Genomic DNA, 27,579 nt, shown 5'->3' with positions numbered 1-27,579 from the left:
CTCAAATTTATTTTTGAGTATGGTATTATACTTTTAACATTTCTAAATGTCCATTTGTCCCCAAAACATTTATTGACTGATCCATCCACAATAGATTGGTCTGTTGAAGACTATTCTTTTCCAACAGATTGTTGTTTTACATTTGTATTAGAATCCAGCAAGGCAGTTCAGTTCAGTTGCACAGTTATGTCTGACTCTTTGTGACCCCATGGACTGCAGCACGCCAGGCCTCCCTGTCCATCACCAACTCTTGGAGCTTGCTCAAACTCAGTCAGTAATGCCATCCAACCATCTCATCCTCTGTTGTCCCTTCTCCTCCTGCCTTTAGTCATTCCTAGCATTAGGGTCTTTTCAAATGAGTCAGCTCTTCGCATAGGTGGCCAAAGTACTGGAGCTTCAGCTTCAGCATCAGTCCTTCCAATGAATATTCAGGACTGATTTTCTTTAGTGTTGACTGGTTGGATCTCCTTGTTGTCCAAGGGACTCTCAAGAGTCTTCTCCAGCACCAAAATTCAAAAGCATCAATTCTTTGGCACTTCGCTTTCTTTATAGTCCAACTCTAACATCCATACATGACTATTGGAAAAACCAAAGCTTTGACTAGATGGACCTTTGTTGGCAAACTAATGTCTCTGCTTTTGAATATGCTATCTGGGTTGGTCATAACTTTTCTTCCAAGGAGTAAGCGTCTTTTAATTTCATGACTGCAGTTGCCATCTGCAGTGATTTTGGAGCCCCCCAAAATAAATCTGTTACTGTTTCCATTGTTTCCCCATCTATTTGCCATGAAGTGATGGGATCAGATGCTATGACCTTAGTTTTCTGAATGTTGAGTTTTAAACCAACTTCTTCACTCTCCTCTTTCACTTTCATCAAGAGGCTCTTTAGTTCTTCTTCGCCTTCTAAGTGTGGCCTCAGAATTTTCTTGGGAGAAGGAAATGGCAACCCACTCCAGTATTCTTGCCTAGAGAATCCCATGGACATAGGAGCCTGGTGGGCTGCTGTCCATAGGGTCGCACAAAGTTGGACACGACTGAAGCAACTTAGCATGCATGCATGCATTGGAGAAGGAAATGGCAACCCACTCCAGTATTCTTGCCTGGAGAATCCCAGGGACAGGGGAGCCTGGTGGGCTGCCATCTATGGGGTCACACAGAGTCAGACACGACTGAAGTGACTTAGCAGCAGATGCAGCAGAATTTTCTTGGCTATTTTTTTCTTTTATTTTTATAGGTAAGATTCAGTGAGTTCATCAGATATGCCCTTCAGAAAAGTAAAAATCTTTCTGGAAATTAAAACCATTTTACATTAAATTTACAAATGTGGGGATAATTAGCATCTTTTCATTATGGAATTTTCCTATATAATAATATATAGTGTGTACTTGTGTATATATTCATTTATTGAAATTTTATATTCCACAGTGATAATAACAGTGTCGATTGACATTTATTGTATACTAACACTGTCCTAAATCCTTGATGTTGGTTGTCTCTTTATCCTTGTTATAACAAATGCTTAATTAAGCACATGATAATACTCTGCAGTGAAGCAAATGACAATTGTCTTGGCAATTGGTTCATGGTTATAAGATAAATATACAAAGATACTTGGCAACAGGTTCATAGTTATAAATATACAAAGATAGACGACTTTTCTAACTTATAGCAGCATTACTTGAAAATTCCAACATGGTTGAGAACTATGAAATATTTAAGTTAAACTGAACAAGAAACATACTAAGACCTCTCAGGAGAAGAGTGGATGGTTACGAGCTTGAGGATATGACTGAAGTCAAGCTAGCTGAGTTCAAATCCCGGATGTACTACTTACTGGCTGTGTGACTTTGGACAAGTTACTTAACCTCTCTGTGTCAGTTTGTCTGTAAAATAAGGATAACTATTGCCAGGTTGCTTTTTGTTTATCCAGATTACCTGCCTCCCCAGCAGTGTATGAAAGTACTGTCTCACTGTATCCTCTCAGAAGCAGTCTTAAAGCCAGAAGGAAGCACAGAAATCAAGACCAGCCACCAAATCTTACAAATCAGGAATGAGGCTCAGAAAGGAATACTGGCATGCTCAGGGCCATATAGGGAGATAGTGACAGAGTCAGATCTGGTACCCAGACTTTCTGACACTCTCCTAGTACTCTTTCTACTGTTGTAAGAATTTGTGAGTTCAGTAAATATTCTATGAGCATTTACTATGTGAGAATTTGGTGCTAGATTCTAAGCATCTATGTACTTATTATATAATCCTTATCACTAAGGTAAATATTTTTATCTTCATTTTATAACTGAGGAAACAGAGTTTCATAATTTTCCCAAGATACCAAGACTGGAAAGCATCAGGGCAGTATTGGAACTCAGGTCAACCTCCTTCCACCCCATCTTTATGCCACACCTAATTTATCCCCATTGCAGATGTTTGCTCTTTCCTCTCTTGTTGATTATTCCTCTAAATAACTCTGGAGTTGTTCACAGTCCTCCTTCTGTTTTGACTACCAGGCTAACCTCTGCTTTGTGGACATTGACAACCACTTCATTGAGTTACCAGAGGACTTGCCTCAGTTTCCCAACAAATTGGAGTTTGTCCAGGAAGTCTCTGAGATTCTCATGGCATTTGGCATTCCCCCTGAAGGAAGCCTTCACTGTAGCGAGAGTGCTTCCAAGCTGAAGAGGCTCCGGGCCTCTGAACTCGTCTCTGACAAGAGGAATGGAAACATCGCAGGCTCCCCTTTACATTCCTATGAGTTCCTCAAGGAGAATGAAACTATTGCCCGCCTGCAGGCCTTGGTCAAGAGGACTGGGGTGAGCCTGGAGAAGGTAAGATGTTGTATATGGGTCTGAGCTAAGGTGATGACCTGGTCAAATAAAGTATAGGGTAAGAAAGTACCCAGTGCATACCTGTGAGTAGTGAAAGGATGCTCTGTATGGGAGACTCTGGATTTGGCCCTGGCAAACATGATCCTATGTGAATGCTACTTGAATCTAAATCTGGGTAGCTTTTCACTTGGACATCAAGGAGAATCTGCTGTCATTCTCTAAACACTGCGGCAGAGACTTAGAGGGATGATGGTGGCAGTCTGAGTTTGGACCTCTTTCAGATCCATTGCCATGTGAATGTCACAGCAACCTAGAGCACATAGAGCAGGAATTGTTGACTTAGAGAGCCTGAGTGTTTTACTTAAGATTAAATGCCTCTATGTGGTTGATTTGAAGTTAGAACCTGGCCCTCTTGAATTCTAGTCCTCTGTTCTTCCCGGGGATGTATTAGCTTTCCATTGCCTGACTTTGATGAGACTGTCTGCTTTCCGTAGTTGTTTACTCATCTCTTCACCCTCTCCATTCTCACTGTTATATCACTTTCTTAAATTACATATAAACAAAATAGGGTAATCATTTTGTTGGGCTTTTTTTTTTTTAGTGCAGTGTGAAGCATGTCATTTTCCTGGTTTGTTAGTAGTGCAGATATTAAAAAAGAAAAATAATGGCCAGTTAAAGAAGAGCAGAGAAATATTTAGAGAGATTTAAGAGGTTAAAAGAGACCAGTAAGGAAAAATTTTTAGGGAGAAAGGGAACGTTAATATGGGGGAGAAAAAGAGATGAAGGGAGAATGAGAGTCTGACCTTGGTGCTTTGCATTATCATTTTCTTGTTGCCTTCCCAAATTCCTTCTTTCCTGACCCTTGGGATAACTAGTGCCTTTTCTTCTATTGCTGTTTCTCTGCCTGTAATGAGTTTCTCTCCACTTTCATTGAGTTGCTGGATTCCTGCAAGTGGAACACCCTCATTTATCTCTTCTTCATGTCAGAATTCCTTTCTTTTTTTTCCCCCCATTTTTTCTCTTTTGAATGACTCTTGTGGGGAAAAAAGGATGAGTTGCCTTTCTTTGGGATAAAAAGAAAAACTTGGGTGTTCTCAACTGTTTTATTTTGTTTTGTTTTTGTAGTTGGAAGTGCGTGAAGACCCCAGTAGCAATAAGGATCTCAAAGTTCAGTGTGATGAAGAAGAACTCAGGATTTACCAGCTAAACATTCAGATCCGGGAAGTTTTTGCAAATCGTTTCACTCAGATGTTTGCAGATTATGAGGTGTTTGTCATTCAGCCCAGCCAGGATAAGGAGTCCTGGTTTACCAACAGAGAGCAGATGCAAAATTTTGATAAAGTAAGTATTAATATAGTCCTGCTGGGGAGGTGGTAAGAAATGAGAACATTTAAAGATGTGACTGAAGATGAGTTTTTCTTCCATAAAATGTGCTGGAAACAAGTTCTCGGTCCTTCTGATGTTGGTAAAGTGTTTGGTTGCTTTAGAACAGGGTGCGGGTTAGTGCTATCAGGTGATTTACCTTCAGTCGGAGCTCTCTCAGGCACAGATGCACATGCAGGTTGAACACCAGGATTCTGGGAACGTTGATTGCCACAGTAGGTTACCTGAGTAAGTTTAGGCCGGTGTGTCAAAGTTTCAGGATATTTGAAATACATAAATTTTTTAAAATGATGAGGTTTTGCGCTTTGCTTTTTATAAAGACCTAGGAAGCTTCAGAGAACAATTAACCTATATATAGGCTTGGTTGATTGAGGCTGACATGACCTCTTCCCTCTCGATGACTCTCTCTTTCCTTTTGGTCCCACCAGGCATCTTTTCTGTCAGATCAGCCTGAACCCTACCTGCCTTTCCTCTCAAGATTCTTGGAGACTCAGATGTTTGCTTCTTTCATTGACAACAAAATCATGTGTCATGACGATGATGATAAAGATCCTGTGCTCCGGGTGTTTGACTCCCGAGTAGACAAGATCAGGCTGTTGAATGTTCGGACACCTACTCTGCGCACATCCATGTACCAGAAGTGTACCACAGTGGATGAAGCAAGTGAGGCCTCCTTGTTGCTAGCTTTCTAGCCTCTTGGATTATATCACTAACATGTCCTTATTCCTAAACATGCCAGCTTCTTTCTCTTGTTTCCTGCTTTTGCATAAGTTGTTTCCATTGCCTGCAATGCTTTCCTCTATTTTTTTTGCCTGGCAAACTTTTTCTCATCGTTTAACACTGTGTCAGTTAAGAATGGGTCCTGCTATAAGTACTAGAGAATCTAATTAGCAGCGCATTAAATAAATGGGGCTTATTGTTCTCAAATTATCAAGAGGGTCAAAATTGGTGGTGGTTCGGCTGCTCAGCAGTGTAATCAGGAAATGAAATTCTATCTTTTCATTCTGATATTTTTAACATGTTGACTTTTATTATATTCATGCTTATTGCCTCATTGTTACAAGAGGCCTTCTATGTTCAAATTCAGGGCCAAGGGGAAAGTTGATGCCAGCTGTATCGTCCCTCTTATATCAGAAAGCAAAAGCTTTCCCAGAAATTCCCAATAGCTTCTATTGTCTCATAAAAGCATATTATGTGACTACTGTTAAGTGCAAGGGAAGCTATGAAAGTGAGTATTGACCTGGTATAATGTTAACCCAAACTGTATTGAGATTCTATTAGCAAGAAAGAAGGGGTGAGTGAGTTATGGGTAAGTAAGCTGCTAACAGAAATCCAGCTGATGTTTCTCTTCCTCTGAAGCCTTCTCTGATGCTCTCAGGCTGAGTTGATTTCTTTGCTAAGCTCTTTTGTACCTTGTTCTTGCCTCCCCTTTATAATCTCTGTTCTGAGGTATCATTATTGGGGAGCAATTTAAGATCTGAGACTGTATTTACTCATTGTCTTACTCCCACTCCTCTAACATTATACCTTGAACATATAGATGTTAAAAGTTGTTTGCTACTTGCATGGTGGAGTACACCTTTTTGTTCACAGAGATTCTGTCTGGATCGGTTTAACTAGAGAATAGTCTCAGCCTGAGGTGTCAAATTAAGTAGTGTGCTCACTTCGTGAGTGATATTCAGTGTCCTTGTGGCTTATTGGTATGTTTTGTTTGTTCATTTACTAAACGTAAATATTTCATGCCCAGTGTATGGTAAGTGCTCACCAAGTATTTACTAAATGAATGAATGAATGTGCCATGCATTTTTTTAGGTTTTGAAGATACAAGTGGTGACAGTTTGGACAATGTCCTGGCTTCCTCAACCTTATGCTTGGTAGCCTTCTGACTTTATCCTTCAGCTCATGCTCTAGGCCTTTCATTAAGATGATAGTCCTCTTGGTCAAGACTGGAGGACATGTTGCCCATGCAGGTGGAGTACTCTGACATAGTCATCTTTGCCTCCTAGAGCACACATCCAGTTTCAGATTCCAGAACCCTGCCTAAGGTTTTGGTCCTGGGGAGCAAAGTGATCTCCTAAACCATCACTTTAAAGCAGGACTTCCCAATGTTTTCATGTTGTGTTACACTTGAAAATGACAATATTTATATATGGCTTTGAGAGTCCAGGTCTACCACTTAAGGCCAGGAAGCCTTGAATTTGGGCCTGCTTGGTCAGGATGCATGTCCTCTCCCCAGGAGACCCACATCCTGAAGTGTTCTCCAGGTCTGCCCATTAGAGCTGGTCAGGCTGGTCCCCCACAGAGCAGGGATTGCATTGCCCGCACACGTGTGACCTTGGCACTGTGTGCAGAGCTGGCCTGCCTGGGTGTGTGTTTTCTGCAGCCAAGAGTGTCCAGAGCAGGAGCCTGCTTTTATAGATAGCTCTGTGGGGTCAGAGGGCTTCCCAGGTGGCGCTAGTGGTAAAGAGCCTGTCTGCTAATACAGGAGGCATAAAAGATGCAAGTTTGATCCCTGTGTCGTGAAGATCCCCTGGAGGAGGAAATGGCAACCCACTCCAGTATTCTTGCCTGGAGAATCCCATGGACAGAGGAGCCTGGCAAGCTATATAGTTCATAGAGTCACAAAGCGTCGGACACAACTGAAGCGACTTAACCTTAACATTGTGGGGCTAAAGGGAGGAGTCTGCTTATACTGGAGACTAAAATGAGAGGCTGTGGTGACTTGAGGCCTTGTTCTCCTGCCCAGAGGTTGAGGCAGTCAGTCCTCAGCCCATCTGTAATCCATTTGTTGAATACCAAATACTGATATGAATTAGCTGGTCTCATTTGTGGCCAGGACATGAATTCTTGTGGTCTTGTTAGAATGTGGGGTTTGGGATATGGAAGGAGAGCTAACTAACCCTCATTTCTGTGACTCCTTTCAGAAAAATGAGTATCAAAGACCCTCCACGCAACTACACAGTCTGTTCCCAGGAGTAATGCCATTGGTATATTCCTGAGATATGTAATCCAATAATGCTTGTTCAGGGTTCTTCCCGCTGGGTTCAGATTTCTAGCCTAGAGTAGCTCAGCTACCTCATCTCATTCTGCATGGACAGCTCAGTTTCTTGAATAAGTGTGATTGGAAAATGGTAAAAACATAGCTAATGGTGACTTTTTAGAGATTCTTTAAAATGTGACATTTAGAGGAGATCTTGGAAATTCTTTTTTAAAGAATGAAGTTTCACAAATTTTGGTATCTTGTGTTTTCTTTTTTATTCAGCTCAAAATACTTTATTTCCTTTTTTGATTTCCTTTTCGACCGCTGGTTTATTTAGAAATGTGTTATTTAGTGTTAAGGTATTAATGATTATTGTTGGTCACAGGACTTAACTGTCTGATTCAGGTTATTTCAGATTTATTGAGACTTGTTATATGGCCCAGAATTTGATATATTTTTTAAAGTACTGCACTTTCTTTTTCATTCTTATCCAGAGAAAGCAATTGAGCTGCGATTGGCAAAAATTGATCATACTGCGGTTCATCCCCATTTACTTGACATGAAGATTGGACAAGGGAAGTATGAACCAGGCTTCTTCCCTAAGCTACAGTCTGACGTGCTTTCCACTGGGCCAGCCAGCAACAAGTGAGTCAACCCCAGAGATTCCCTGGTGCAGCTCCCAGGTCACAGTGATAATATAGTATCTGGACCTAGACTGTCATTTCCAGAAGACCTTGACTTTTATAAAGCAAATGTGGAGAAGATACAAACTGTCCAGGTTGTTCACTTGTTTAAACAAGGAAACAGGTGACAGAGCATCATCAGCTCCCGTCTCCACTGTGCAAATTGGGATAGCTCCATGTATCAGGACCTGTAAAAGGCCAGACTGCAGATGGGTTGAAATCATCTGCAAATCTCATAACTGGACAGCACCTAGCTAGCACTGTAAGTGGTGGAGTAGAGTAAGTAGTGGTTGAAATAATTGGAGTCTGACCTGAAACTCAGTAACTTGGCAGAATTGTTTTTCCTTTGTTAACTTTTGGAGATGAGTTTATCGAAGGCCAGGCAGAGATGAGTGAAAATAGTTTTGGATCTGCAAGTGAAGTTTCTGTAGATGTTTCAAGAGAGAGAACGTCTTGGTTCCCTGGAAAAATCTCTCTTTATTGGCCAGTCACTGATCTTTAACCTGCCCTTATATCAAGGTTTCTGAGCTACCTCTGATGACTTCTTGGTAGCTTACCATTGGTCCCTAGATGTTTAAGTTTTCTCCTATAAGTTGACCTTACTTTCTTAGCAGAATATTCTTAATTGTCTGCTTTGATTCTGTCAGGTGGACAAAAAGAAATGCTCCTGCCCAGTGGAGGCGTAAAGACCGGCAGAAGCAGCACACAGAACACCTGCGCTTAGACAATGACCAGAGAGAGGTAAGACACCTTGAGAATCATAAGAAATGACCCTGTTACCATGCTGTACCCTCCTTCTCTTTCGTATATCCTTGGTCTCTGATCTGATTCAAACATCCTTGCCACAGGGAAGGGTTAATAATGAGTTAGTTCCTGATACGTGATATGGGCCTGGCTTGTGACAAGGATGTACAGTGGTTCACAAGTGGCAGCAGCCACTAACCACATGCATCCTCTCCTGAGCCAGACTTGCACTTGTGTTTAGTGATGCTCCCAGTACTTGGAAGAAAGCCTTTCACTATTGTTTCAGTAGTCACTCATGCATGATACTCACTCTCTCCCAGGTGTAGTGAGAGTGGTAGGGGTGACAGGAACATCAGGGAGTAAGATTCTACAACTTGGAAAAATTCCTTTGAAAATTCTTGAGGCTTTTGTGTGTGTTTGGTATGATAGAAAAGAAGTTAATTTGTTAGAATGAGATGGAGGAAAAGCTGAACTTGGGTTAATGCTGTGAATCTCTGAACCTGGGGAGGAGAAGCCTTTTTTACCTATTTTTTTCTTCATCTTAATTTAAAAGAGGTAATCTTGACTTTTTTCTTGGAGGAGCCAAGGGAATATTATTATCAGGTGCCTGGGGATTGAGGATTCTTCAATTGACCTGAGTCCTCATTGCTTGTAAGCAGAGTTTCTCAGCACTGCTGTAACCTCAAGTTATAAACCTCAAGTTGCAGACCCTGCCTTACTGAGTTGCAATGAAGTTGTGAAAATGGAGCTTAAGCTTCAGAAACATATTTCAGCAACTTCTCTTTAAGAAAAGACCCTGCAGTTTGCATTTTATACAAAGTCAAGTAAAGCATATTATTTTCATATGTGTCTAGCACCTCAGTGGATGGGAAAATATTTTGCTTTTGCTGTTTTTTAAATGAATAAATTAAAATTGCAAAGTATGGTCATGAATTTTTAACTGCTGGTTTATAGGGTACAGTTGCACTTAATGTTTTTGTGAGGATGGCATAATGGGTGTAGGGTGTGGGTGTTATTTTTAAAGTTCTCCTCTAGGTCTTCCATCTAACCTCCATAATATTTCTTTCAGCAGGGTTTATTGAGCATGCTTTCTTGGTCAAAATCACTGTAGTAAACACTTTGAAATATAAAAATGACAAGGAGATAGCCTTGTCCTCAGGGAATGCCAGTTTACTAAGGGAGCAAAGGCAGGTATGCAGCTGTCTTTAGTAGAAGAATCTTTTGAAAGAGCTGTATGGGAGGCATACCAGTGTTTGATTACTGATTAGAGAAAACAGAGTTCCACTGTGTCTGGGATAATCTCAAACAAGACTGCTTAGAGGAACTAACATCTGTTTTAGTCTTGGATGATAGTATTATTAGGAACAGAGATGCGCATTGCAAGTAGAGGAGATGGCAGGACCTAAAGTGTGGTGGTGGATTGTGTAAAGGAGACTGTGGGCAGAATATTTTGGAAGCAAGAGGTACTGGAGGTAGCTAGCAAGTTAGAAAGCAGATAGCAGTAGTACAGGTGATAATAATTGAAGCCTAATCTTGAGGGTTGATAGTAGGGGCAGAATGAGGGGGCAGAAAGTAGAATGGACAGAATTGTACTTCTGGAATAAACATGGGCAAGAAAGAAGTTGGGTACAAATGTTGGTTGTGAAACTGGGATACTGAGAAGGTGTCAGTGTACAGTTTATTGCATTGATGTGGGTTCTGTGTTAAAACAGACAGCATGTGGGGAATCACCAGCAAATTATAGAAAAGCAGAAAATGCATTTGTTTTGAGTGTGCACACATGCAAGAGTACTTCATGTGAGATGCCGAACTGGGTGAATCACAAGCTGGAATCAAGATTGCCAGGAGAAATAACAGCAACCTCAGATATGCGGATGATACTACTCTAATGGCAGAAAGTGAAGAGGAACTAAAGAGCTTCTTGATGAAAGTGAAAGAGGAGACTGAAAAAGCTGGCTTAAAACTCAACATTTAAAAAACTAAGATCATGGCATCTGGTCCTATCAGTTTATGGCAAATAGATGGGGAAAAAGTGGAAGCAGTGACAGATTTTATTTTCTTGGGCTCCCAAATCACTGCAGATGGTGATTGCAGCCATGAAATTAAAAGATGCTTACTCCTTGGAAGAAAAGCTATGACTAACCTAGATAGCATATTAGAAAGCAGAGACATCACTTTGCCAACAAAGGTCTGTCTAGTCAAAGCTATGGTTTTTCCAGTAGTAGTGTACGAATGTGAGTGTTGGACCATAAGGAAGGCTGAGTGTTAAAGAATTGATGCTTTTAAATGGGGGTGCTGGAGAAGACTCTTGAGAGTCCCTTGGACAGCTAGGAGATCAGACCAGTTAATCCTAAAGGAAGTCAGCCCTGAATATTCATTGGAAGGACTCATGCTGAAACTCCACTGCTTTGATCACTTGATGCAAAGAGTGGACTCATTGGAAAAGACCCTGATACTGGGAAAGATTAAAGGTAAAAGGTAAAGGGAGTGGCAGACAATGAGATGATTAGCATCACTGACTCAATGAATATGAATCTGAGCAAACTCCAGGAGATAGTGAAGAACAGGGGAGGTTGGCGTGCTGCAGTCCATGGGGTCACAAAAAGTCTGAGACAACTTTACAACAGTTTAGCAAAGATGGATATCTTTGATATGAGCACAGGGATTAAATTCCTCCCAACTTGGTGGGGAAAATGATTTTTCTCAATAGTACTCTGAGATTATAGTTGGTTTGTCCACGCATAGGAGTTTGCACATACGTGTTACAGCTGTGTGTTTTTTACCTTTTGTATCATTAAAGCCAAGATAATTCCAGCACTCATGGAGTGCTTTACCTCAGAAGAAGAATTAATTCACCCTGTTCTCTTAGTTTTCCCTAAGATACAGTTGCTTTTTAAACTTTGTCCTGAGCCTAAGAATGATTCAGTAAAATAGTGCAGGGTGATAGTGCCCTCTTCAGGCACCCATCTGTACTGGTTGCCTGTGATTTGTATGCATGGGCACAAAGTCTTTGATTTTTCCTTTTGCTTTAGAAGTACATCCAGGAAGCCAGGAATATGGGCAGCACCATCCGCCAGCCCAAACTGTCCAACCTCTCCCCGTCAGTGATTGCCCAGACCAACTGGAAGTTTGTGGAAGGTCTGCTGAAGGAATGCCGCAACAAGGTGAGCTGTGGGCTCTTCTGAATGTGTATTTTCCTTGGCAGCCAAGGTGAGACCAAGGCTTAGCTCTGACCATTCTTCTCTTGATTTTTAAAATATTGTTAATATAATGAGATAGTTCTAATGTTAAGATCCTGTTAACTTGGAATTAGATGTATTTGTTTTACATAACATGTAACATTGATTGAGAGCAAGCATAGTTTGCTTGATAAAAATTTAATATGTATTCTTTAAAGCTGAGAGGCAGTGGTAGTTTTTAATTTTAGACATCTTGTGTTACTTACTTAAAATCATTAGTTTTAATATAGTTAAATTGTCAACAGATTCATTTTACACGTATGCAAATATTTTTGCCCCTCTAGTGTACTGATAACACTGATTTCATGTATCTAGAAACAAAAGATTTCACTGAGTGCCTGCTGTGTGTCAAAGTGTGTTACTCAGTTTGTTTGCTGTTGGCATGTTTTTTTGCCATTCTATAAGAATCTTAATTTTTTTAAAGGTATTTTATTGAGGTGTAATTGATATATAAAAAATGGCACACATTTATGTATACGTCTTGATCATTTTTTTTTTTGGAGGGATCTATAGATGATTAAAAATTTTTTTTTAATTTTTTTTTAAATGGAGAATAATTGCTTTACAATATTGGTTTCTGCCATATAGCAACACAAATTGGCCAAAGGTATACGTATATCCATGTGCATACACTGGTGATACCACTAGTACAATCAGGATGTCTGTCACTTCCCAAAATTTCCTTATATTCTTTTGCAATTTTTTTGTATGTGTGCAAATGCAGCATATTTATAACCTTAACATTTTAAATTGCACAACAGATCTGTTCAGTGTATATGAATTTCACAGACATAAAGTGAAAAAGAAAAGAAAATAAACTATATTGTTAATCATTTCCTTGCTTTTCTGTAGTTTTATTGTGTAAGTCAGGACAGTGATCACTTCTAGAGTGGGAAGGTGATTGGAGAAGGCATATAGGGTTCTTCAAAGGTATAGATGGGCATTATTGTTTTTCTTAACCTTAGGTCATGTTAGTCTAATAGTATACAGTCACATAAACACATACATGTGTATGTATATGAGATATATTTCACAATAAAAATGTTAAAAATAGTAGTACCGGAAAAGAAATATGCCAGAATGTTAAGAGTTGTTGCTTCTTCAAGGTAGAGTATGGGGTGATTTTTTTCCTTGCTCAGATTTTTATATGTCACACATTTATAACACAAATCTTCCTTAAGAACCTGAATTCAATATTCAAGCAGCTTTAGATTCAAAGACCAGATCTGCTACTACTTTGCTGTGTGAATTTGGGCAAGTTACTTAAGTTCTCTGACCTCAATTTCATTATCAATAAATTGTGAAAAATAATAATTTCTTACAGAGCTATTTGGCTTAACTGAGATAATGTTATACTTAGTACAGTGCCTGGCACATAGTGATGAAACCTGCAATTATCATTATACAGTTTTTGTTTTACAGTGAGCACATGAAAATTTTTTTACCTAAAAGTAAATTACTTCTCAACTTTTTATCCCCTTGGCAGGTACTTCAGATATATTTCTGGGATTAAATGTTTTTAAAGATTTGTTTAAAAGGTCAGTTAGGCAATGAGAATCAGAGAATGTCTGAGATGAGCATGACCAAAGGGTTTTATTCAACTCTTTTCATCTCATAAGTAAAAACACTGAATCCCGAGTGATGAAATGACATGTCCACGGTCAGTGATTTCTGTGTTTTTATCTTCTTTAAAGAAAGCACTTTACTATATAACCTGACTGATATGGTGAAAAATAAATACACTGTTTACCTGTGGGTCTTCCTCTCAGTCCAACAGATGTACCTGGCAGGTGGCCACAAGCCTGTCTAGTTGAATGTCATCTGGCTAATGTGGGTGTCTAATCTACTCTTATAGACCAAGAGGATGCTGGTGGAGAAGATGGGGCGAGAGGCTGTGGAACTAGGCCATGGGGAAGTGAACATCACGGGGGTGGAAGAGAACACCTTGATTGCCAGTCTTTGTGACCTACTGGAAAGAATTTGGAGTCATGGGCTACAGGTGAAACAGGTAATGAATGTCTGGCCTCTCCCTTTTGAGCAGACTATCTTCCTCTTTTTGCATACTAGTTTCCCCACTTTTCCAGCTGGCTGGCTTTAAAGAATAGCACATGGTGCTTGTGGAGTGAGACTTGAAATTGATTTTTTTTTTTTGGTATAGAAAATTGTACACCTAATAAGTGTGAATTTTATGGTAATATGAATTATGTCTCAATAAAGTTCTTTTTTTTTTTCAATTCAAATAGGATCATCCTGTACATAATATTTTGGAACTTGTTTTTTCTTGCCTCAAAATGTCTTCTCCATGTTCTTAACTAATTTAGGTGATAGTATGGTAAGTATTTAAGAGCTGAGACTATAAGTCAGATAGTCCTGGGTTTAACTCCTGCTTTCAGTCTGTGAAACTGAGCACGGTACCTAGCTTCTGTAAGATTCTTTTTCCTCGTGTCCATGATGGAATTGTAAAAGAACACACCTCCATAGGACTCTTATGAAGATTTGAAAAGATAGTTTGTGTGAAGCACTAAGTTCAGAGCTTGTTATAACTGGGAGGTTCTCTAAAAATGTTTGTGGTTATTCTTCTAAAAGTTCAGTTTTAATTACTCTTTTCACTGTATAGATGTACAGTACTTAAATTAAGCCTTTATTATTGGTTATCTAATTTATTTCTGATTTATCAGTATTAAGAACAGCACTATTATTATAAGCTTTTAAAAATGTTAGTAATTGTATATCACATTCCTAAAATGTTGAGAGTTTTGTAGTAGAGCAGCAACACTATAGGCATTGAAATCAGAAAGACCTGGTTTTTAATCCTAGCTCTTCTTGATAACTTTAAGTGACTTAGAATTTCTGAGTCTCATCTTCCTTATCTATACTACAGAGTTAATAAAACCTAGCTTTCAGGGTTGTTATGATAATTAGATATGGTTAAAAAAAAAAAGTACGTGGCCTGTGGTAGGTATGCACCATACAATAACTCTTATTATGCCAGGTTCTATGTGATGGATTTATATTTCTTTCCTTTTCTCTGTAATAAATGAGTAGACTATATATGATCATTTTATCATTTTCTTTTAAGTTTAGCAAGCCTGGCAATATAGTTGAGCTCTTTCAGTTTTTTAGTAAAATATATGCTCCCCCCAAACTTATTATTCTCCATAAAAATCTTTAGGGAGTTAGGTGTTAAAAAATAGTAATACCATATCATCACAGGTGTCTTAAACTTGTCCTCTGAGGCTTTGCAACCATATCCTTTAGGAGTTCCCACAGCCTGGGGAATTTTGTTTGGAGCCCGTTTGATCCCCCTCTCAGTCTGGATAGACAGAGGCTACTTACTGGTGAGCAACCAGTACAGAATAGTGAGAACTTTTCAGTTGAGCTTCCATTTTATCCTGAGTTCTGATTTTGGAGCTCTACATGTGAAGCACTGACAGTGTCACAGAAGGAATTGAAGATCTCTGTTTTCTGGCAGGGACACATGTTCAGCTGGGGATTGAAATCCCTACAGCGTGTTCTCCTTAGGCCTCCATTTTGTTAACCTTCGTTTAGACCACTTTTCTCTCCTGCTGAGAAATTCCTCAGTTATGTTTCAGTCCAGGGATTATACCTGGCTCCCTGGTCCCCTCAATCATGTACCCAACTGTGACCAAATTCACTGTCAAAGAGTGATCATCTCAGTCCCCTCTGGGGGCACCTTGTTGAACAACTACTTACTTGCTTAGAAAGTCAAAGAGAACCCAAACCACAGTTTTTGCTGCTAGTCTCAGTTTGTTACCAGCTGCCTGCCTGAAAGGCTGCCAACAGCAGGTCCTCATAAGAACCTGTGTTAACCTCACCACTCTCTTTGGCTTCTGGTGACATCTTCCAAGGATATGGACTTCCTTTAGTATATTTTTCTGAGGTTTGGTTTTCTCATACTGGTTTAGTAACTGTTGCCATTTCAGGACTGATCAGTGAAAAGGGGTTGTTTCTCATCTTTCATGCATGTGACATTCTTGGAGAATCTGGTGCTGTATATTGTTTGGCCACATTCCCAAATGTGTAGTTGGGCAATATTGAATCTTGAAGTCCCAGTCAGCCCCTTTGCAGTCACTGAGCACCTGGGTGTCCTTCTGGCACCGTGGCTGGTGTTGCTCTTGCCTTTGGCTCTTTGGCATCATTACATGTGAGGACTCTGGTGACCAGCTGTATTTCTGTGTCACATCCAGACCGTTGTGTTAAAGGAGCCTGCCTTCTTAGTCTGCCTATATTTAGGGGATACAGTGATGAATAAGGCAGTCTCTGCTTTTTCAAGAGTTAATAATGGTTTTGGTAAATGGATGGATATATGGGTTTCTAGAAGTTGAATTAACTAAATCAAAGACTGTGAATATTTTGAGCTCTCATATTGTCTTTTTCTTTATAGTATTAATAAACCAGTTCGTAACAGTATAAGAATTATAAGTCTCATTGATTTTGTTGAACATCTGTTTTCTCAAACATTTGGTATTTCAGTGAATTTAAAAAATGGTCTTTTCTAATTGTGGGTTTTTTTAAAAACTGCCATTAAGGTTGTTGGGTTTTAAGTTGGTTAAATCTTGTAGGAAATCCAAACCTACAGAAAGTTCATGTCAACAGCTTAGTGATCTGTAGATGGGGGATTTTTCCCATTCACATGCTTGATTCACCCCCCTCCCCAAATCAGGTTAATTGGTGGATAAAAATAAAATAGAGCTTCCATATTCTCATGGGAAAAATCTTGAGACTTAATTCCCCACATTCATTCCCAAATATAAAATTTTCTTCAGAAAATACAGCTTCAGAAGTTAAATGCTGTCTTCCAGAAGCTCCCCATATAGCATCATTATTAACAGTAATGGTTCTAATATTAGCTGTACTTAAACTTGCATCCCAATACCCTACTTACTAGTTATATGATCTTTTACAAGTTACTTAGTTGATTCTCAGTTTGTTCTTTTCTAAAGAAAATGAAGGTAGAGGTACCTACATTGTAGAATTGTTAGAAGCATTAAGTAAAATATTGTATTTTAAACTTTTAACATAGTGCTTAGTTCATAGAAAATGTCAAGACATGGTAGTTTCTGTCATTATTACTCTTGTAAAATATAGAACTAAATCACTTGTAAAATGACCATAATAAATCCTACTATTAAAATTATACTACATTTATATCTGCTATGTGAGAATATTTATCATGAATCTGAAGTAAAATTTTTAATCCTATAACAAGTTAACATAGAGACAAGGATAACTAGACTAAGGAAACAAAGCAGTTGCTAGGTGGCCAGCTAGGCTCACTTACTTTATAGGCAAATTGCTCCCTTAACATCAGGCTTGAAAATACTATTCAGATTTGTGTCTTGGTAAAACCCAAAATGGAAAAGTAGGAAGTCAAGAAACACCTGGAGTAACAGGCAAATTTGGCCTTGGAGTACAGAATGAAGCAGGGCAAAGGCTAATAGAGCTTTGCCAAAAGAACACACTGTTCATGGCAAACACTCTCTTCCAACAACACTAGAGAAGACTCTACACATGGACATCACCAGGTGGTCAGCACCAAAATCAGATTGATTAATTCTTTGCAGCCAAAGGTGGAGAAGCTCTATACAGTCAGCAAAAACAAGACCAGGAGCTGACTGTGGCTCAGATCATGAACTCCTAATTGCCAAATTCAGACTTAAATTGAAGAAAGTAGGGAAAACCACTAGACCATTCAGGTATGACTTAAATCAAATCCCTTACAAATATACAGTGGAAATGAGAAATAGATTTAAGGGACTAGATCTGATAGACAGAGTGCTTGATGAACTATGGCCAGAGGTTTGTGTTCTTAATTCGAGAACAGGAATCAAGACCATCCCCAAGAAAAAGAAATGCAAAAAAACAAAATGGTTGTCTGAGGAGGCCTTACAAGTAGCTTTGAGAAGAAGGGAAGTGAAAAGCAACGGAGAAAAGGAAAGATATACCCATTTGAATGCAGAGTTCCAAAGAATAGCAAGGAGAGAGACAAAAGCCTTCCTCAGTGATCAGTGCAAAGAAATAGAGGAAAACAATAGAATGGGAAAGACTAGAGAGCTCTTCAAGAAAATTAGAGATACCAGGGGAACATTTCATGCAAAGATGGGCACAATACAGGACAGAAATGGTAAGGAACTAACAGAAGTAGAAGATATTAAGAAGAGGTGGCAAGAATACACAGAAGAACTGTACAAAAAAGATCTTCATGACCCAGATAATCACGATGGTGTGATCACTTACCTAGAGCCAGACATCCTGTAATGTGAAGTCAGATGGGCCTTAAGAAGCATCACTACGAACAAAGCTAGTGGAGGTGATGGAATTCCAGCTGAGCTATTCCAAATCCTGAAAGATGATGCTGTGAAAGTGCTGCACTCAATATGCCAGCAAATTTGAAAAACGCAGCAGTAGCCACAGGACTGAAAAAGGTCAGTTTTCATTCCAATTCCAAAGAAAGGCAATGTCAAAGAATGCTCAAACTACCGCACAATTGCACTCATCTCACAGGCTAGTTACGAAATGCTCAAAATTCTCCAAGCCAGGCTTCAACAATATGTGAACTATGAACTTCCAGATGTTCAAGCTGGTTTTAGAAAAGGCAGAGGAACCAGAGAGCAAATTGCCAGCATCCGCTGGATCATCAAAAAAGCAAGAGAGTTCCAGAAAAACATCTATTTCTGCTTTATTTGACTATGTCAAAGCTTTTGACTGTGTGGATCACCACAAACTGTGGAAAATTTTGAAGGAGATGGGAATACCAGACCATCTGACCTGCCTCTTGAAAAATCTGTATGCAGGTCAGGAAGCAACAGTTAGAACTGGACATGGAACAACAGACTGGTTCCAAATAGGAAAAGGAATATGTCAAGGCTGTATATTGTCACCCTGTTTATTTAACTTATATGCAGAAGTACATCATTCAGCCCTGAGAAATGCTGGGCTGAATGAAGTACAAGCTGGAATCAAGATTGCCGGGAGAAATATCAATAACCTCAGATATGCAGATGACACCACCTTTATGGCAGAAAGTGAAGAAGAACTAAAGAGCCTCTTGATGGAAGAGAAAGAGGAGAGTGAAAAAGTTGGCTTAAAGCTGAACATTCAGAAAACTAAGATCATAACATCTGGTCCCATCACTTCATTGCAAGTAGATAGGGAAACAGTGAAAACAGTGGCAGACATTATTTTATTGGGCTCCAGAATCACTGCAGATGGTGACTGCAGCCATGAAATTAAAAGACGCTTACTCCTTGGAAGAAAAGTTATGACCAACCTAGACAGAATATTAAAAAGCAGAGACACTACTTTGCCAACAAAGGTCCGTCTAGTCAAAGCTTTGGTTTTTCGAGTAGTCGTGTATGGATGTGAGAGTTGGACTATAAAGAAAGCTGAGTGCCGAAGAATTGATGCTTTTGAACTGTGATGTTGGAGAAGACTCTTGAGAGACCCTTGGACAGCAGGAAGATCAAATAGGTCAATCCTAAAAGAAATCAATCTTGAATATTCATTGAAAGGAATGATGCTGAAGCTGAGGCACCAGTACTTTGGCCTTCTGATGCAAAGAGCTGACTCATTGGAAAAGACCCTGATGCTGGGAAAGATTGAGGGCGGGAGGAGAAGGGGACGACAGAGGATGAGATGGTTGGATGGCATCACCATCTTGATGGACATGAGTTTGAGTAAACTCTGGGAGTTGGTGATGGACAGGAAGGCCTGGTGTGCTGCAGTTCATGGGGTCGCAGAGTCAGACACAACTGAGTGTCTGTACTGAACTGAAAATGACAAACTACTACATGTCTCCCGCAGTTTAAACTGCAGCTTTTACATTTTCAAGTGCCGAGGTTCTGCTTTGTTGACAGTAGTATATCTTAGACGTGCAGTTAAGTACCAGCTGCCTCTTCTGCAGGCTTCTTCAAAATATCTTTCACAGTAAATCCTCATCCTTGTGATGATGTACTCTCCCTAGGCTGCAGAGGGCAGGAATGCTTTTAACTACTTTAGGAAATTTGGGAGCTGTTATAGAATCTTGTAGGCTGGGTATCTGTTCCTCTGCAAAAGCCATCATGCACTACCCAAGCTGACCTTCAACCAACAGACCATTTAGAGATTGATAGATTATTTGCTTTTTTCTTTCTTATCCACTGGTCTATTCTCAGGCTCTTTTTTTGACCATGTCCTTCCTATTCCCAGTGGGGGACCATTTCCTTTTTCTGTTCCCTTCCGTTCTTTGTATTTCTCCTTAATTTTAGGTAGGGGATATATATTTATATACATTGCATCTGGGTATATATTGAAGATAAAAAATAGGACAGATTAAAAAAAAAAATAGGACAGATACTTTTTAGCAAAAGCCCACATCTGTATGTTCAAATTATCTCTGACTTTGCTCACTAGATGACTTACCCTTAGAAATCTAAACTGATAGATATTTCTCCCTTGCATTGGTTCCAGGGGAAATCAGCCTTGTGGTCCCACCTGTTACATTATCAGGAAAACCGGCAGAGAAAACTCACATCAGGAAGCCTCAGTACCTCAGGTAAGATGGTCTTAGCACCATTGGGCAAGCTCCCTCCACTCACTTTCCCGTCCCCCACTGAAGTGATCCTCTTTAGCAGACTGTTCCACGTCAATGAAGCCTTCACTCTGTAGTGTTTAAGCCACAGGGCTCTCTGGACCACAGAACATGCCAAGGTCGTGGGGTTTGCTTTTATTATGTGTTTCTATACACTTTTGACAGAGAAAGCAATGGCACCCCACTCCAGTACTCGTGCCTGGAAAATCCCACGGACAGAGGAGCCTGGTGGGCTGCAGTCCATGGGGTCGCTAAGAGTCGGACACAACTAATGCGACTTAGCAGCAGCAGCAGCAGCATACACTTTTGATCAGTGAGATAGAAGATTTATATCAGCAAGAGGCCACCCTTAGAATAAATTTGGATTTTAAATGAATTTGGATTGATACTCTGATGTCCTGTGTTTGGAGCAAGTTTTTCAGACTCTTTTGTTTTATTTCTCTGAGATGAGCATTGAGATGATTTCCCATCACTTAAGAGAGCCTTTTTGTCAGTGTCCTGCCTTGGAACTTCTCAAAGTCCAGGCCTGGTATGCATGATCCCTTGAAGTTGCTTTCTGTTTCTGTTTAATAAAAAATATCAAAGTTGGCAAGGACCCCAGAAATCATCTAGTCCAGTCCCCTTATTTTACAAGAGACAGAAACTGGGATCCAGAGAGGAATTGAATTTACTTAAGATCACACAGTGAATTGATAGAAGAGGCCAGATCAGGAGTCAGGCCTCTCATCTCCTGGTCTGCTGTTCTTTATAACCTCGTGCAGTGTCTTTTCCAGGACTGTCTCCCTTCTTCCTTTTCTTCTTGGCAGCATCTCCTCTTCATACCATCCCTCATTCTCGTCTCTCTGCCAGGGAGTTTGTTTACTTTTCTTAAATGTTCTTGTCCTAATGGTAAAAATCAGTTTAAGTGGAGGTGAAAAGGTAGTCATGAACTCAGTGTTTGTTGTCTTTGCCCTTGAACTAGTTGATCTCAACAAGCACTCACTGCACGTGGGGAAAATATCAATAGTTGGCAAAAAACCAGATTCAGAAGCTCCCTGAGTAACCTCATAAGGAGTTTTTGAGTCCACTTGCTGGGTATGAGAACAGAATCTTCTTAGGAAGGCCATGGAAGTTATTGCCAAGGGATAAAGTGTAGCCACAAAGTCTCAGCAGCTGAATAATGAGGATACTAATTTTAAACATTGGGCTAGACATGGGGATATACAGGTATTGTGTCTAGAAGTCCTAAGCATTCCTTACACATTCCCTTGGTCTTTCTGTAGTCCATTTTGAGGCAGGAGTAGGACATGAGTATAGCTCTGAGCAGAAGCACTGCTTTCAAGGATTATGATGAGAACATGTTGGATTAGGAGCCAGAGGATCTGTGTTCCTTCCAGTCCCAACTTTGCTACTTGCTGACTGGGGGCAAAGCAGCTCACCCCTCTGAATTTCAGTTTTCTCCTCTGTGATACTGTCCATGGCTATTTTATAAGTTGTTAGAGAATTAAGTGATACAAGATGCATAAAAGTATAGAATCTGGTACCTAATAGGTACTTAATGTTCATGAAATGGTTGATTAAAGTGTTTTCAAAGTAACCAGCTTTTTTTCTGTAGAGATTTGTGGTTTGAGATAAGAAGAGTACTTAGCTATTTCGGTAGTCAGATCTCTTTGGACTTAAGCAACGTTTTTTTTTTTTTCCCTAGGAATATTTCTTGATTCAGAGCGGAGGAAGTCTGATGCCAGCTCCGTCATGTCTCCCCTGAGAATCTCCCTCATTCAGGATATGAGGTCAGTCTGGGCTCATTTGTAATTAGCCACTCAAATTCTGTTTTCAGTTGCTGCTTAGGAGTCCACTTTAAATAGCAGAGTCTCAGTGACCTGGGCTTCTACAACCTCTCATTTAACCAGGAAGCCTCCTCATTGGTCCTGTGTTTCATGATGCATTTGTAGAGCTGTACAAGCAGTTGTGCTTCCATACATTTTTGGAGAATTACACCAGAGTGTTTCAAGGCCTAAGAGCTCTGGGGTTAGCCTTGCTTTTTGAAAGCTGTACTGTCTTCTTCACCAACTCCCTAAATTATGGTGAGCCTATCTTTCAAAGCTTCATGGAAGCTCAGGATTTTGAGAACAAGAGAGATGGAGTCTCTCAGGACGGGGTGGGACTGCCTCACCAGACTTCCTTTGGCGTTACAGGGGAGGTGTTGGTAGTGAGTTCATTCCCCACCCCACCCTCCACTTCACTTTCCCCATTTGTCCTTCAGGCACATCCAGAACATTGGGGAAATCAAGACTGATGTGGGAAAAGCCAGAGCGTGGGTGCGTCTGTCCATGGAAAAAAAGTTACTTTCTAGACACCTGAAGCAGCTTCTCTCAGACCATGAGCTCACCAAGTAAGGCCATTCCACTTGGAGTAGAACCAGCTCCTGGGAGTGGCGGGAGGGATTGGAAACCCACGGGAAAGGAGAGTATGTGGTGTATCATTGCTGCTGAATTCACCTAAACTCAAATTGCATGTGAAGGTTTTGCAGCATTTCTTCTTTTTCTTTATTCCTTTCTGTGTAGAACACTATTGTGCACTTACGCTGCAAAATGTTTTCTGTTTTCCTGTTGTTGAATAATAACTCTTTGGCAGCGCTCAACACAGCATGCTTGTTTTAGTAGGAACAGTCAGACAAGCAGTTGACTGGGTGCTCTCTGAACTGAGTTCTGAAGGCCTGGATTCTTGAGACTAAGCCACAACCACTACAGGAAGCACTGATCCTCCCTTTTGGCTGTTGGTTCCTTTTATGGGACCTCCTATGGTCTAGTCTGGCTCCTTCAGCTGCTGGTCAGCCAGTGAGCTCTTGTTGAGTTCTACCTTGGGTCAGTTCCCATAAAGATGGGAGGACTTTTCTTGTTTGGGTGATTTTTGTGATGCAGCATTTCTTCTTCTTCTTTATCTGTAGGAGAATAATTCTATTATTATCTGTTATATATTCTTCCTATCTTCTCAACCTGCATCTCTCACCTCCCCAAATAGCTTTCTTGCAGAGGTAGTGAGAAGAATGGAATCCTCATTGGGTACCTCAGAGTTTTGGGGGTCCTCCTCTCTGTGGCACTCAAATGACCTGCATACTTCCTGGGCATAGGATGCTTTATTGGTCTCTTTCTTGTCTTCAGGGAGAAAGGATTGGAGAATTAAAAAGAAACTTCTAATATATCCGCTTATCTTTTTTGTTCTCTCCTGAGCCTAGGGCCAGCCCAAAGTAGCTAGGTTCTCACTTTTCCTTGCTCCTAGAACCGCTAACCCTACAGTTCCCTTCTCTTGATTTTATGTTTGTGTTCATTCTGTACCCAGGTTACTAGAGCAGGAGGGAGAAGAAGGCTGTCCCCCTTCTCTGATTACCATCTCTCAGTCTTCTCCTATATATAATACGTTTGATTCTTTCATCATCAGCAAATCTATTGGGCATTTTTCTTTTTGGCATTTCCTTGGGCATCTTTTAATGGTATCCTTTAGTATGTGACTTGCCTGTTGATGATAAAGCAGAGAAGCAGACCTTGGGGAAATTTTGTGTAAGTGAATTGATTAAAACTGCAGACTCTGTTTTTATTTAAAGTGAAACTGTGATTTTTTTTAAAGACTTTATTGTATGTTTAAACCACAGCAAGAGACTAGTTTCAAAAGCTTGATAGGTTAGGGAGCTCATTTTGAGAGGTTATGAAATAGCATTTCTTAAAGTTATTGAATTTGATTCCCTTTAAGGATGAAAAGGTATAGGAATAAAATTTGAAGATTGGGAGACAACTAAAAGAAAACAAGTGAACATTTAAGCCTGGAGTTTGGGAGGGAGTCAGTTGCATACCAGTGTCTAGAGGCCAGTTGTGTGTCCTGGAAAAATCTGTGGCTGTGTGGGCACTGGGGTCTGACAGGACAGGAGAGATTCCTGTGGGGTAGGGTGGGCATTGTCTGTTAGGAGATGGCTGCAGGTTGGCAGGAGGACAGGGTACAGAGGTAGCTGAAAGGGGGCCCAATCCAGGAACTGTATGATAGAGTCCAAGGCAGTAGGTAGGTCTAGGGCTGTGAACTTAGGGGTCTAGGCAGGAGCAGACAGGGCCCAGACCTTGGTGAGGAGGCTAATTTTGGTTTTTTAAAACTGTGGCCCTGTTAGAGGACAGCTCAGAATTAATTTACTACATAGTAACTTCTCACATGATATTCTGACCCCTGTGCTACTTCAGTGACTAGAAAATGAGGAGAGTTTTGCTGCCACAGACTGCATTTTGGGTGGGGTATAGGGAGAGGGAAAGAGGTACTTCATCAAAACCTACCTACTCCTCCATTCTACCCCTCTCATCTTTTTTCTCAGTTTGCTTACAGCTCCAGCCACTTCAGACCCCTCATACTTCTCAGGATGTGTTAAGCTCTTTCAGGGCCTAGTCACAAGTTTTCTTTGCTGAAGTCTGCCCAGACACCCCAGCGACCTGGTCCATTCCTCCCCAGGCGCCCATAGCATTTGTTACAGACTTGTTCATTCCTTTTTTTTTTTAAACCACAGGTGGGGTGTGTTATCATTATTGTTACTTGTTTGCCACTTATTAAAATTTGCTTTCTTTGCAGCAAAAGAGACACAGATGTATAGAACAGTCTTATGGACTCTGGGAGAGGGCGAGGATGGGATGATTTGGGAGACTGGCATTGAAACATGTATATTATCATATGTGAAATGAATCGCCAGTCCAGGTTCAATGCATGATACAGGGTGCTCGGGGCTGGTGCACTGGGATGACCCAGAGGGACGGTACAGGGAAGGAGGTGGGAGGGGGGGTTCAGGATGGGGAATACATGTACACCCGTGGTGGATTCATGTTGATGTATGGCAAAACCCATACAATATTGTAAAGTAATTAGCTTCCAATTAAAATAAATTTATATCAAAAAAGTATAAATTAAAAAAAAAAAGAAGAAACTGATGCTGGGAAAGATGGAAGGTAAAAGTAGAAGGGGTGAGAGAGTCAATTCCTAGGTGGGTTGATAAGAAGTCCAGGGTACCGGAGGAGGAGAAAGGCGTCTGTGGCTCTCAAAGCAGAGGTGGGGGTCTGAAATTCTTCAGAAGGAAAGGCAAACATCTTTTTTCTTTTTTTTCCCTCTACATTCCTTAGTCTTAGTCACATAAAACATTTTTTTCTTTAAGCCAGGAACTGATGATTACACAACAAACAATTCAGTTTAAACTCCTACTAATGATTATGTAACAACAGGGTATCCTGATTGAGGACAGTTTCTCCTTCCTGAAACCTTCTGGCTAATCCTGTTATCTTAAAATATAAATTATGGGAGTGGGTCTAGTAAGATCTTTACAAACTTGAGACATTCTTTTGATTTATAACTAATTTAAAAAGTATGTAACTTCCTTGCATAGACTAGTGAGGGGGGCATTCTCTGCCCCCTTCTGATGTCTGTGTCAGAAGCTTTCTCTGTCCCTTTTTATACTTTAATACAAAAAAATAAAACAAAATTTGCTTTCTTTGGAGGTCTGAACCATACACCTCTCCCTGTACGTATTTTCCCTGCTTAGGTTCCTGGTTTTGAGTCCGTGTGACTCCTTGCTTAGCTTTACCTCCCACGTACGCATTTTAGGTCCTTAGCTGCTGTTCCATCTGTCTCCTTATTTATTGCCACTCCCTGGGTTTCACTTTCATGCCACTTTCACCCTTCAGCTGTGCTAAATTTAAATTTCTTGAAGTTGGTCATGTCTTTCCCTTTATCCCTAAGAAAACTATTATTTCTAGGGCAGATTGCAAACTCTTTAGCCTGAATATTTAGGCCTGCCTTCATTTTACTCTAGCCAGACTTTTCAGTCTCTTGCTGTTTACTTCCCTGAGCCCCCAACTCTAGCCAAACTGGCTTTTATGCCCTGTCCTTCTCCTTCTGCATCCCCTGTCTGAATGTGTACTGTCCTTCAGGCCCTTCTGTTCTAGAACCATCAAAGCTTATGGCTCTTTCAATTTCCAGAGAGAACCTTTTAGAGCCTTTTATTTGGCAACTTGTTATGTTATATATTGTGGCCTTGAGCAGGTTTATTCATCTAGACTGTATTTGAGGATAGGCTTCCCTCTCTGGCTCCTGGGTTGGTGAATTATCTGTGTGAAGAACCATATAAACTGTCTAGGTAGACCCTCACAGGTCTGCTGAATCCCACACTTCTCTGGCATGGTGACAGCAGTCTGGACAGGCAGGACAGGGACCTTGCTTTGTTCTCTGTGTGTTTCTCTGTGCTGTGCTCCTCTGCATTGGGCTTTTTGTGTCCCTGATACTTGGGAAAGATAGGCCCTCTGTGCCTGCAGTGTCCAGCAGAGGACTGAGCAATGGACGGATAGGGATGGGAGGAGGTTTGAAAAGAGGGTAAGAACATTCTCTGTACAGCTTTTCCTTATCTGTGACCTGGATCATTCCATTCCTTGCCTCTGACATGTTCAGAGCAGTGTTCTGACCTCTGGGTCTCAGGCCTGCTGAGGGTCTGAGACTAGCCCTAGTAAGAATGCTGACCACGACCTCTGCCATTGCTACTTGCACACTACACACTGGGATGATGCCCTGTAGAAGCCTTCAGGTTAGGAAAGAGGTCCCACAACCTCTGACACTTTATAATAACGTCAGCTCTCGGACACGAGTAGAGCTTGGCTTGTGTTGTTCCTCTGTAGGTTAAGCCACTTTCGCTCTAGCCCTCAGATGGAGTTGCTGGCTTTGTTCCTTTTTTAGGTGGCTACAGAACTTTGAGGCTTGCCCTCATGTTCTTTCCTTAGCCATCTCCCTCCAGAACTGAATACTTCTAGCCTCTTTCCCCCGCTTTGGGCTGAGAGACTGATGTGTTACCTCCTCTCCGACAGAAAACTCTACAAGCGCTACGCCTTCCTGCGCTGTGACGACGAGAAGGAGCAGTTCCTCTATCACCTCCTCTCTTTCAATGCCGTCGATTACTTCTGCTTCACCAATGTCTTCACGACTATCCGTGAGTGGCCCTGTGCTCCCCACTAGCCTTCCCATTGCCAGTCTTCGTGAACCTGTCCGAGGCTAACTTACTATCCCCTTTTTAAATAAAGAAGATGATCACTTGTCCTTTCTTCTGTGGGGAGAGAGGTCTTTACTAGCCCTCCAGATCGGAAGAGCACACG

General features: G+C 40.7%; 1 protein-coding gene across 1 annotated transcript in view; it reads left to right on the top strand.

Moving 5' to 3' along the window:
• The window catches only part of DENND5A (DENN/MADD domain containing 5A), a gene marked incomplete at its 5' end in the record, with an annotated part of 51,514 nt that overhangs the window by 16,385 nt on the left and 7,550 nt on the right, over positions 1-27,579 (top strand). Inside the window, 11 exons of the mRNA XM_010829376.1 lie at positions 2,507-2,824; positions 3,950-4,165; positions 4,636-4,870; positions 7,682-7,832; positions 8,518-8,611; positions 11,647-11,778; positions 13,709-13,861; positions 20,323-20,407; positions 22,128-22,212; positions 22,686-22,814; positions 27,295-27,416. Of these exons, the coding sequence (XP_010827678.1) occupies positions 2,507-2,824; positions 3,950-4,165; positions 4,636-4,870; positions 7,682-7,832; positions 8,518-8,611; positions 11,647-11,778; positions 13,709-13,861; positions 20,323-20,407; positions 22,128-22,212; positions 22,686-22,814; positions 27,295-27,416 (1,720 nt within the window). The remainder of the gene's footprint in view (positions 1-2,506; positions 2,825-3,949; positions 4,166-4,635; positions 4,871-7,681; positions 7,833-8,517; positions 8,612-11,646; positions 11,779-13,708; positions 13,862-20,322; positions 20,408-22,127; positions 22,213-22,685; positions 22,815-27,294; positions 27,417-27,579) is intronic.

Source organism: Bison bison, unplaced genomic scaffold, assembly GCF_000754665.1.
Source record: "Bison bison bison isolate TAMUID 2011002044 unplaced genomic scaffold, Bison_UMD1.0 scf7180017864503, whole genome shotgun sequence".
NCBI lineage: Eukaryota > Metazoa > Chordata > Mammalia > Artiodactyla > Bovidae > Bison > Bison bison.
This window is presented reverse-complemented; position numbering and strand designations above follow the sequence as displayed.